Source organism: Diadema antillarum, unplaced genomic scaffold (genome assembly GCF_040938485.1).
Source record: "Diadema antillarum isolate AM-2024a unplaced genomic scaffold, OU_Dant_1.0 seq00000009_RagTag, whole genome shotgun sequence".
NCBI lineage: Eukaryota > Metazoa > Echinodermata > Echinoidea > Diadematoida > Diadematidae > Diadema > Diadema antillarum.
The window spans coordinates 953,833-966,915 of NW_027271131.1; the positions used below are offsets into that span (position 1 = coordinate 953,833).

At 35.7% G+C, this 13,083-nt stretch overlaps 1 protein-coding gene across 1 annotated transcript in view; it reads right to left on the reverse strand.

Annotated features, from left to right (window-relative positions):
* Positions 1-10,577, reverse strand: part of LOC139725024 (major facilitator superfamily domain-containing protein 6-like) — a 28,167-nt gene extending 17,590 nt beyond the window's left edge. Inside the window, exons 1-2 of the mRNA XM_071636113.1 lie at positions 10,480-10,577; positions 2,868-3,167 (exon numbers count right to left, since the gene is read on the reverse strand). Of these exons, the coding sequence (XP_071492214.1) occupies positions 2,868-2,931 (64 nt within the window). The 5' untranslated portion in view covers positions 2,932-3,167; positions 10,480-10,577. The remainder of the gene's footprint in view (positions 1-2,867; positions 3,168-10,479) is intronic.
* Positions 10,578-13,083: the final 2,506 nt, after the last annotated feature.

A 13,083-nucleotide genomic window follows, 5' to 3' on the forward strand; every position in this document is an offset into this window, starting at 1 on the left:
TTTTAGAAACTTGAAATTAGGTCTCAACCAAAACTGTACGATCCCTTTAACACATCAAAGTCAAGAGTGATATGATCAGTCTAATCCTAAGTCCCTGAAAGAGATACAGGGTTTGTGTATGTTAATGCAAATCTGGCAAGATACATACTGTAGGACCAACATCTGCTGCCAACTGAAAATATAGCCAAGAATCCACAGAATCTGTATAGGTATATAAATATGTATCTTCATTGTCTTTGATTTTGATACCAAATTACAAATTAACATTTTATAGACATGATTCTTTACTCAGGTCAGGCACTTGGTTTGTAAATTCAAACATTTAGCTTCTGCCACTTTTGAAAATTTAGTGTTTTTTCATGAATTCCTTTCGTTTCCAACAATGTATGAATTTTGTTGGCTTAGGACTGATGTATCTCCCATCAAGTACCCTTTCATTTCAGTCTATCCTGTCTCCTTCCAGGAAGAATATCACCGCAGGCTCCTTAAGAGCAGTCCTTCCAGATGTTTAGGTATCAACAGACATCTCCTACAATAATGAATGCATTTCACAGCCTATAGCTATCATGCTACTTTTGCTAAGTACTAGTAGCTCCTTAGTGGACCTCACACATTTCTTCATTACCCACTGAATATATTTCAAGCTTTAGACTTCTGACAATGACTATTCCAGCATATCTTTTTGGAGACAGCTAATCAAAGAGCAAATGTGTTGAACTTACATTCTACATGATGATTGTGATGGGACATACTGTGGAAGCATCTTTTAAGATGTTCTCTCTACTTCTGCCATTTCATTTCCCGTCACGAGGAAAATGATACACCATCTTGTATGCAGCTGATTCAAGTTTCTCCAAACTGCCATTTATTCATATCATGCACATCCTGTTTTCAATTTTATGGCCCTACTCAACAGTCTTTTAGTTCCCTCAGTTTCTTTCATGATGCTTAGGGTAAATCTATCTGCCATCATAAATGAGCTTGCTCTTACAGACTATCACAAACACACTGTCTCTTTCTGCTCATTTCCACTTGAAAGACATTTTCCCATATACTTTTCATTTATGTTGAGGCAGCCATCCTAGTGAAGCTGCACTTATGATGACAGTATCAAGCATCTCCAATTTGTAGTTTCATTTTGGAAGATGTAATAAACTTGTCATATTGTTTGAAGTATCCAAGAATTAATCTGATGGAGTTACAAATCATGATTTCACACAATCATTGCTTCATGAATATACTAGTAATGTACTGTAAAAGTGGATATTTTCGCGCGACTAATTTTTCGCGCTTGGCTGGGTCAGAAGAGTTTCGCGTGTTTGTAATTCCGCGGAATCGAGACATCACGCACAGGAACATATGGCAAGCAAAAATATTTGTGTGCTTTTATTTTCGCGCTAGGTTCTGGTTGCGCGAAATGTGCAAAAATTTCAACACCGCGAAAATTTCCACCTTTACAGTATTTGTTTTCATCATTCATTTGCATGCTATTTGATTGTTTATCAGTATTGATTTTTCCCCAATGAAAGCAAGAATAAAACAAGCAATGTGTTTTTGTATACAAATGATACAGTTCATAGATCCTTTTTTTATATTCACAGGTGTCATAACCAGTTATACCGTCCAATGTTTGAAAGTATATGGTAGATGTTTAATTTGTGTCATACTTCTTTGTACATGTTGTATGTATACATCTAAGGTTTGATGCCACATCTGAGTCTACATACATGATGAAACATTCTTCACAAGTTTGTGAATGCATTATTATTCAAAACTGCGACATACAAGATGGATAAGGTTATGTAAAGGAGAAAACAAAATGATGTTAAAGACTTTCATCACAGGAAATGAAACCTTTTTGTCTGTACTACAGAGACATATCTTGTAGTCACCACATACATAATTTTTCCTTAATGCTTTAAGGTTAGTACAGACATGTACTCAAACAAATCAAGGTTAAGATGGAATGTAGAAGCATGATCTCTTTGCTTTGAGGTTTTAGATAAGACAAATTGGTTAAAGGGATAGTACAGTATTGGTGGATATGAGAATTGGGCTTTTAACTTTTTGCGAGATGCCAAGAAAACACTTATGAAATAGTACAGAGCACACCATTTTAAGAGGAATTCAAAGTTTATTTGATGAAAATCGGGTTTGGAATGACTGAAATATCCAAAAACAAAGTAAAACAAAGCGATCTTAATAAAGTGTGGATCCCACACTTATTAGAATCACTCTGTTTTGGATATCTCAGCCATTTCAAAACCAATTTTCATCAAATAAACGTTGAATTCCTCATGGAATTACATGCTCTTTCATATTTCATAAGAGGTTTCTCATTATCTCACCAAAAAATTTTAGAAACCTGAAATTAGGTCTTAACCAAAACTATACGATCCCTTTAACTTTCTCATTATGTTTAGTTTAACACAGATTTCACAAAATCAAATTGATCATGTATGTACTTGCATCATTAGACAGAAGCATGTGCTCCTCATGCAAATCACACCTAGAGGCATCCAGGCTGCTTGCTTTTAAACTTGCTTTTTTTCATAAGCTGAACACCTAAATAATATATGAAATAATATATCTATCTATGTATCTATCTATACATATGAAACTTACATCAAACAAGCATCAGGATGAAGTAATGCCATATTATGCAGAAATCGGTCATCCTAGGAGACCTTGACTATATCACAAAATCCTTCCCTTCCCCATACTGTACACATTTTTAAGCACATCTTTCATCTTTCAGCTATCTTCATCTCTTGAGAACTACCATTAAAAGGGGGGAAAAAGAGGGGGGATGGTGACGGGACTAAATAGGGATGAGAAAAAGATTGCATCTGAGTAATTACACTCACCAGCCAGATGTGTGAAATACACTGCCTTTACCGGCAGCAGCGCCCGGCTGATGCGTAGCTTCATCACGAGGAAGCTTTCTCCTTCCGCTTCCCTCAGTCAACAGGGTTATTACTTTCCAGGGGGTTGGGTTGCTCCTGCCGACGATGGCCGTAGGCTCCCGCATATTGCCTTTTACTGGACCTCTTCCGCCATGCTATCACACACGTTTCCCGTCACACTATCCTGGGATATGTCGACTGCAACCGTCACAAGTTTGAAACTGAATCCTTTGCCCGGGGATGGTAGATACCTGGGTGGGGCTGAAAGAAAAAAAATCATATATTTTCAGTAGAGATATATCACATTTAAACTTGTGAGTTTTTGAGTTTTGTACACACCATGCAACCTAGTTCACTCAACTGAATCTGTGAGGCATTACCCTGGTAAATCACTAAAGTTGCATTCGCGAAGAATCAGCTACTTCATCCATGCACTTTTCAAAATTTTCAATCTCACACACTAAGTACTTTTTATGTTATACAGTGTGTGATAAATAATATGAATCTTTCCTCAGTTGAAAATGACAGATAGATGAACCGCTGCCATTCTCTTTCCACATAGCACTCATGCATATCAGTATGATGTCAGAAAGTTGTTAATACAAAGAAAGTAGTGAAATAACATCACAGGCTCAAAACAACACAACATATTGAGATGTTTTGCCGATCTGTTTACATCAGACTTTGTGGAATCATTTACAATTACAGCCTTGGGTAGCAAAAGAATGATTTTTATTAAATGATCAAAACATTACATTAATAATAATCAAATGACAGGCATGAGAGTAAAGACTCCAAATCTAAAATCAATTGGTCATATCATACATGAGTATGAAACAAAAACATAAATTCTGGCAAGCACTTCATCTTCATGTAGCATGCATTTCCAAGAGACAGAGGCTCAAGAACACCACATATATGCAATGTAATCTATGCTGGTCGCATTTCATACCAGGAAAATTGGCATTTAAAGAGCCTCCTTAATTAAATTTACATCCACAGAGGCGTCCGGTTGCTCCTAGCCAACAATAAGTCAAAAAGTCTCTGCCAAGACTTCATTGCAATACGACGCCAAACACCTCAAGGCAAAATACTGGAACAAACCGCGCTTGATATAGGTTGGACAATTATTTTTCCTCTAGATTTGCATCTCTGAGAGCAAAGAAAAAAACATATTGCCATTATTCTCCTTGGAGGCATGGCTGGTTTGCTTTTTAAATGCAATAAACACAGATAAGAAAAAAAGTCAGCATTTTGCAGTCCTTCAGATTATACTGTACAGTTTAGGAAAAGAAATTTAGGTTATGTAACTTTAACAAGCCCACGCTGGAAGACTTACAATTAGAGCAAATTCCCGATATTCTCAAATCGAAAAGATTTTTGAATTTCTTAAACTTGAAAGGCTGTATCATAAGTTTCTACTTCAGTTTATCAAAAAACAAAAGCAAACATTAATGCTTGTTGACACAAATTAGAGGTGCTTTGAAAACAGGTTTGTATAGCTGCTTTGAAATGGGTTTCAGGGCGATGTAAGCACAGGTTTTCATGTGTAGATTACTGTAAGTAGCCCCTACCTCTAAACTCTTATCCAAATTCAATATAAAGTACAATAAAGCAGAAGATAACATGAAAGCATGATTGATAAATTGCTTTCAGCAAGCAATGCATTTCAACTACTGGTATTTTTATTACAACTTTTGATTTATGTATCAGTAACTTGGTGTCACTGCTTTCTGATAAACAAACACATGGCTATTTACATCAGTACTCACAATTTGGATGCAATTTTTTTTTTAAATCACCTTTTTATTGTAGTTATCAAAATTATGAATTTTTTCACCCTTGCCATAGGCTAATTATTGTTTCATATGAAGAATGCACTCAAAGGAACAGTCTGTACATATTCAAGTAAGACTTCCCTGTGTGTGTTTTAGATTAGACACATATACTGAAGCATATATTTGCCATGGCCTCTTAAAAGGAGCAAGATGAAAAGGAGATGGCTTTAAAGGGTTTATTTCCCATACGGCACAGATCTAGCCACGCACAGTGGTCGTCAATTAAGGAACCGACCAATGCAGAAATGGGTAATGACAGTCGAGGCAAAGGGCATGAAAGCAGAGTCCAAGATATCTACAGGTTTTATGTACAGCAAACAAGATCAAAGAGATTGTACACAATAATATATGTGTGCATCCCGAGTATGTTAGATCATACTGCATGAACCACTTTTGAAAGTGAATTCACCTGTTTGGGGATTGTTGTTGTTGTTGTTGTTGTTGTTGTTGTTGTTGTTGTTGTACAGATTCTCATGGATGAGGATTTTCAAGGTATTCTACTGCAGTTACAGTGTACAAGAAAGAACACTTCCACACTGTGTCATGTTGTGTTGTGTTGCGTTGTGACCTTTGCAGAGTCTCCACCAATAATGTTTATTTTGTTTCATCTTTTTTAAACAGCACAGAATCTGGAATGGAAGTGACAGGAGATATAGGGCAAGGCAGAGGCATACACATCAGAGAATACATTACTTCTTTTCACCTGTGGCATGTGGTATGAGGTAAGTGCGATCAAATTCTCTCTTTTTCTAATCCCTCTCTTTCTCTCATTATAATAATTGCATACTTGTATTTTACTTTAATCCTCTTCATGTCTTCAATAATCTCACTTTATTTTCCCATCTTGTTTATCATTCTGTTCTTTCTTTTTTTTACTCTATTATATATACCTCTATCTCATCTCTTTTTCAATATATCTTTGTCTCACTTTCTTTCTTTTTTCCCCTTTATACCATTTTGTCACATTCTTTCTCTCTATTTTTTTTTTGCCAGCCTACCTCTTCTTGTCTGAGTAGTAGAAATCAGAAAGATTCTCAAATCAAATGCCACTAATAGATAATTCAATTTTGTCATGCACGAATATTGTGAGATGAATAATGGATTTTTCATGGTCATACACCAGAAAGGGAATATCATCTTGGAGTAGAATTCATGCAACTGAACTTGATTATTGTCAATCTTGCTATCCACAATTCATACATGCATAATGTATATTCTGCAGGAAATTTTGAGACCAGTTTCTAAGTCAGCTTGTTATCTCAAAATGCATGCATTCATAAAATGATTATCTTACATAGCATTTAATGAAAACTGTCATCCCACCTAATATGTACTCATGAATTAGAAATAAAAAATTAACACTCCATTCCATTGACAGCATTTCATAGATTTTTGTTTAAAATCTAAGTTTCATGATCCTTGGTAAAACAATAATGATGTGTGTGATGTATATTCTGAATTTATGAATCCATTCTCTATTTCGTAAAGTAGAGCACACCCTCTGGCAAATAAGACAAGGAATTGTATTAAGTCAGGGCAGGTCAATGTCGAAGTGATCAGAGTGCTAAATATTCTCTGCTCTGTCTAGAATTGACCTCACCCTCAGGGTTCTTATAGCCAAAGATTTGCTGGAAAGCAAAGATAATATGAAATCCTTTCACTAGATGCCTTCTTGAGGTCAAATATTTGACGAATGAGAATGATTAAAGAAATATTTGTATACTGAGATATATAAAAGTGGAAGGACACCAGTCTAAACAAAGAGGGAAATCAACACAAACAAAGTTTTCCATCCAAGGAAGGTCTGATTTAAACAAAATGAAGAAATACAAATAGAATTAGATCCTTCACAACATATAATATCATGATGTCAAGCAACATGCCCCTATGAATGTACAATTTGGCATACAAACAAACCATGGATTTACAGAGTGTATTGTACCAAACAATATAATCTCCAAAGGTATATTATGTTAATTTGACTGTAATATAATATGTACTGTATGTAGGCCTACTAAGTTTGATGAAATTCAGTTTCAATATTTTGTTATGTTGTCACATACAAAGTGACATCACCAATATTTTTGGAAACATTAATCTGGGAGTTGAGTAAAGTCAAGAAAATAAAGTTGAGAAAAAAAAATCAAAGAAAGACATATTAACAAGATGATAGGTTGACTCATCTTAGGAAGAAATCTCAGAGCTTCCTTTCAAAGCCCATGCTAATAATACAAACAAAAAAGTGCACATGTTTCCATTTGCCCTCATTAATGAATAATTGTAGTGCATGTATATGTGAACTCAACTTTATTTGCTCTATCATACATCACACATCATCACATACTAGCTCCTACTCTCTCTTCACGACCTCATACACATCCATCATTATTCAGAGTTTCCCCTTTAGAAATTCTAGACATCATTTGACACTCCACACAAAAAATTTGGTGGGAATATGAAAAGCTATTCTACTTTAATAGAGGTGTGTTACTGACAACAAGACTATGTGACGATATAACCCATTCTTTGCCTTTGAGTGCCAAGTGACACAGAAAACTATGATTGCATTGTATACACTGACCAAAGTCCCTGACACTCAAGGGGTTAAAAACTAAGTGTGTGAGCACCCACCAGTTAAAGAGAATGTGTGAATCATTTTATCATGATAGAAAGAGAAAAAATAGACAAAACAGTGCCATCTTTGAGTTCCATTGTTAAAAAAAAAGATATGGTCAACTGTTTAATCTAAACATTTTCTGTCCTACTAATCTCAATCTAACCAAAGCCCATGCAACTGCACTGTTGTTATCATCATCATTTTTGTTTGTTAATTGCAAATATAATCTTACTCAAATAAAGAGAATCATGTAGAAGTAACAACTTTTCACAGGACTAGTAAATCATACAAACTTGTTTCAGAGAAACAAACTCACTAGGACGTATGTTTTGAAATTTAAATGCATCATCATTTCACCTGTTGCAGCTAAAAGAATGAAGAATAATAGATTCTATATAATAATATATTCTGATCATGGCAATATGAAAACTGGAGATAGTCTATGGAATAAATTTCTCATTCCTTTTTAAAATATTGTATTGCTTTTGTTATGTGCACAGGGTCAACAGATAAATTGGCAGCTGGTATACAAACAGGGTTTCAAGTGGCCAAATGATGCAAAATATCCTGTGATTTCTTGGAATATTCTGTCAAACTGAAGATCCATAGACTCAAATTTCCTTGAAATTGAGCATTGCTTTTTGAATAACCTGTTTTTGTCATGAAAGTGTTTGAATCTTAAGGAAAGTGATCTCTATTATATCAGCACACGACAAGTCAATATTTGTGTAATGTAAGACTTTAAAGGGATGGTATAGTATTGGTGGATATGAGGATTGGGCTTTTAACTTTTTGTGAGATACCAAGAAACCACTTATGATATAGTACAGGGCATGCCATTTTAGAGGAATTCAAAGTTTATTTGATGAAAATCGTTTCTGGAATGGCTGAGACATCCAGAAACAAAGTAAAACAAAGCGATCATAATAAAAGGTGGGTCCCATCTTTTATTAGGATCACTCTTTTTTGGATAACCAATTTTCATCATATAAACGTTGAATTCCTCTTGGAATTACATGCTCTTTCACATTTCATAAGAGGTTTCTCATTATCTCAAAAAAAAATGTTAGAAACCTGAAGTTACGTGTCAACCAAAACTATACAATCCCTTTAAAGCTAATACAGTATATACTCGAGGAGATGATACAATGTAGCATCTTTTAAATTAGAATAACTTTGAATCAATGCAACAAATATCCATCTTATCCTTACCCCTGCTGAGTGCTACCCAACACACTCTGAGGAGTAGAGAGGGGTTTCTAGGCATGGTGATGAAAGTAGCTTTTGACACCAAATATGAGTCATGCCTAACGGCTAGCACTGGATGTGTGCACAGCTAGCAAAATCAGACTGACTCAAGTACCAACATTAAGGGCGCAGCATGCAGTATTAAAGGTTTTTTTTTTTCTTTCTTTATCAAGATAGCTTATTGACTACTCTGAATCTAATGAAAAGTTAATCAGGGATAAAAGGCAAAGGTGTGAATAGTTTGCGGTACCTTTGTAGCCTGCTCCTATACGTTAAGGGCATTTGCCAAGCTAAGCGTGCCACATTAAGTACGCCTGCATGAATGTTTGCCATTCAATTTTTCTACTTCATTTGATCTCAGTTAATACAGATAAAAGATCAGATAGTTTCCACTCTCATAGAAATCCATTAACCTATATAGTCATCAAATTGATGTTTATGCAAGACTTATATGCAAACAATATCTTAATCAATGTCGATGTGAATAAGAATAGTGTGCCTTCCAGCTAGATAATTCTTAAATCCTAGTTTTTTCCTAAATCTCAAGCTGTTTGCGAGTGCCATACAGAATCCTACTTGTATAATAGCAATGCAGTCATAATTGAAAAAAAAATCACATTGCAAGATATTTCTGTGCATATACTGCTTCTCTGCATGCCAAATTGTAACTTGTAGACATTTGCTGTATTCATAGATTAGTCTAACATGCCACAACTGGGAGATACTTTTCTCTAAGCCACTGATAAATAAATGTTATATGCATTTAACATGATGTATGGATATAATTTGACATCTTGGCAATTTAAAGATGGAAAATAGCAAGAGAAATTTGCTATGGACTAGACTCTTAGCATGGGAGATCCTGAGGTCAAACCCCACATACATCCTTGGACAAGATATTTAAGCCATGATATCCCCCTTTACCCAGTATGAAAATAAGTAGACCCTGTGATGGTTGGGTATTAAGTAAAATATGTACACATGAGCATGTACATGTACATAAAAACTGCATATATTTTTGTCCATATTATTAAATCACAACATATCGCATATTCTCTGGATGTATAAATGCATCTAAACACACATCATCATGCTTATGCAAATACATACACATGTACATATATATTATATACAAAATCAAAGTATTGCATTGAGCGTAACTAAAGAGTACTCGACTTCTTCCATCCAAAGTTAATACTTTAATTCTTTTTCTTTTATTGTGTACACAAAGATGATTAATACTATATTCATATATTATAAATACATTTATAGGAATATACAGTGTATACACAAATATACATAAACTCATGAAGGTCCACACACCTGTCATACCAAAGAAAGTTATAAAAGTCTTAAATGGATCCATGGATATCCAAGGGATATATATTGTACATGTATGTGTACTATATACATATATAATTTATATATAAATTTGTTTATATCGATAACAGTAAGAATCATATGAAAGTTCATATTGCACATTACTGCAGACATCTAGTCAAAATAATTATACTCAATTGGGCATTACAATTATCAGCAGTGCCAACACACCACACACACACACACACACACACACACACACACAAATGATATTGATATTTCCACTAGTGTCAGGAAAGACTAAATGTGGGAGAAGAATATCTCAGAACATTGGTTCTTCAAAGAATTATGCTTGAACACTAAGCATTGCCATTACTTTTCTAATTTGTATGTTTATATAATTATGATCAGTCTGGCTCATAAAATCATTGGCTAAATGAGTCAAAGTAGACCCTTTAGATTGAAAAACAATGTCTTCTGTTTGTTACATCTAATTGCTCACATAAAAAAGTTAGAATGAGAACACTGCTCTGCAATAAGATATACTCACTTGTATTATCTCCAATCGTAGTAAGTTTAGTCCTTGAAGTGGTAAGATAGTGTTGGTGCTAGGTAGTGGAAATTGTCTCTCCCGACTCAGAATCTCATTTTCAAACGGTATCTGCGGTGCATGTACCTATACAGAACATCAATTCCGTTTAACGTGTGGTTGGGAGCCAATAAAGCCTGGTTTTTACCATTGACTTTGATTAAATCGCCGGCTGGTGCGTAGCCTGGATGCACACTATGCGATGGTCAACAAGGTCTGCACACGACGCAGACGAGAGAGAGACGAAAGCATTACCCAGTGAATCACCATCGCATGACGGATCCTTGTTACGCCGCTAGTATGCAAATTACCCGATGGTCGGCATTAGTCATCCTTGTCTTCGTGATGCTGGTGGTTCAATGAGATGGTGGCGGAGCCATCACACTTCTACTTTCAAAGCAAAGTAAAAGATGGACGAAGAACACCGGCTCTCTCCAAACACTGCGTTGAGTTACAATCCTATATCTCAATGGGTAATGGAGGTGATGGAGCAGGCTAAGCAAGATCGTGATGCGTGACCGTCTATCTCAGTGCCTTTTGGCGTGGCGACGCGTGTGCTGTATGTGACGAACGCGATCTGACAAAATGTGCGCAGACCATACTGGTGCTGCCGCCACCGCGCACACAGATTCTGTAGTATGCATGCAACGTACTCGACAACTTTACCGCCCGCTCGTGGATGGAGAGCACGACAGGTGGTGGTGCCTCTGTTTTGCAGTAGTGCGCGTTAGTGCATGTGTGTGTATGTGTGTGTGTGCGCCCGTAAATTTGCGGACCAATACCGAGCACCACCATTTCAATGCTTTGTCAGATACATGCGAAGCTGGCACAGACGGAGTTAGAAGATCGCAAGCCGCGATCTGTATGAGTATGTATACCCAGTAACAGTCATTTAAAGCGTTTCCCGTCAAGTTTAACACTTTATTTTCACTGTTATCCTCGTTTTGTTTTGTTTTTACATATGAGCAATAAAAGAATGCTTAAATAACAATTTATATTTTGCAAATATAAAATTGTTTGCAAAATACAAAAACACAAAACAGAATAGCAACAAGTAACTACGCGAAGTTCACACCAACGACTCGGTGATGCTGTTTAACCATCTACCGAAGATAACACGTATCGTGTACAGATGTACGTGTATACATACAGCAAGAATGGCCGTAAAAGACGGTTTCTTAATTTGGAAGTGTACAAGCGGTAAACGTTATCAAGAGAACACTGTCCTCGGCTTAACAAACACTTGTGATCGTAACTTACCTGATGAAAATACTCTTGTCTTTTGAATATGTTTTACAACACTTGAATACTGGATGTGTCTATACATACCCACGCGAATATCATTCATCCAGATGTAAGCCTATATACACAAGTATCCAGTGTTGCCACATGGTGATTTCGGTAACCAAAAAGGATGAAATTTGGTGATTTTTGTAAACCCTTGGTGACAACATTTTAGCCTGGTAATCAAATCAATATTTGGTGATTTTGTGTGTGTGTGTGATTTCAAGACCAATGGAAAATGATAACAATGAATCAAAAAAGAAAAAACATTTTCCCAAAAGTTCTCCCCAAACTACATTGCAATCTCGTTTAGAAACATAACATGTGCGTCTTCTGTCACTCAACACACACACACACACACGCACGCACAATACACACACACGCACACACACGCACACACAGTATTATTCATTCACATTTGTATACGTTTTACATGTAGTGTGTGTGACCACGACGTGTGGATGCAACAAATTGCACCGAGACTCGCGCAATTCAATCATTCAGAGAGTGTTTGACAAAGTTTCATTGACATGATCGGTGATGAATCAGTTCGTGTCTGTCTTGAAATTGAAGCCTAAATTACAATTTTCCAAATTTGGTGACTTTTTAAAATGATCTTTGGTGATTTTCCACGTGCCTTCGGTGATTTTGTTCAGTTGGGACCTGGCAACGCTGTATCTGCCGTCACAATACTTTCCAAGGAAACTTTAAAAAATGCAGTGTTCATAAGTTACGAGTAGACAAAATGGACTATTACCATGGCGTGACGTGAAAGGAAAAAAAAAGTATACTGCATCGATAATGACTGAAGAGTATTATGAATATTATACCGAATATACCACATACTGGACACAGTCTTGCCTGTAATGTTATGATTCTTTGGTATTTCTTGCATACTTTTTCATTCTCTCTCTTATCTGTAATAATCACTGACAAAACAATTGCGTTTCTTCTTCGTAGCAGTTTAAAAAAAAATCACAAGTGCATTTTGATGCTGCATTTTCATAATAAAAACAACTGAACATCACTTGGAGCAACTGTATCATGGTGACATAATGCCAAAATTTCTTCTAGTTTTGCCACCACAAACAACCAATGTCAATAAGATATTCATATTTTATACATTAATTCTATTTTAAAAAAATACTTCTCAAAAAGAACGATTGAAAATTGAAGAATGTATGAATTTGAGTTTGACTTTTAAGTTATTTTACAGTCATTCACTTTAGTCAAAGACTGTGCTTCATCGAGTCTGTGAACTGGTAAAAAATGAAAACAAAC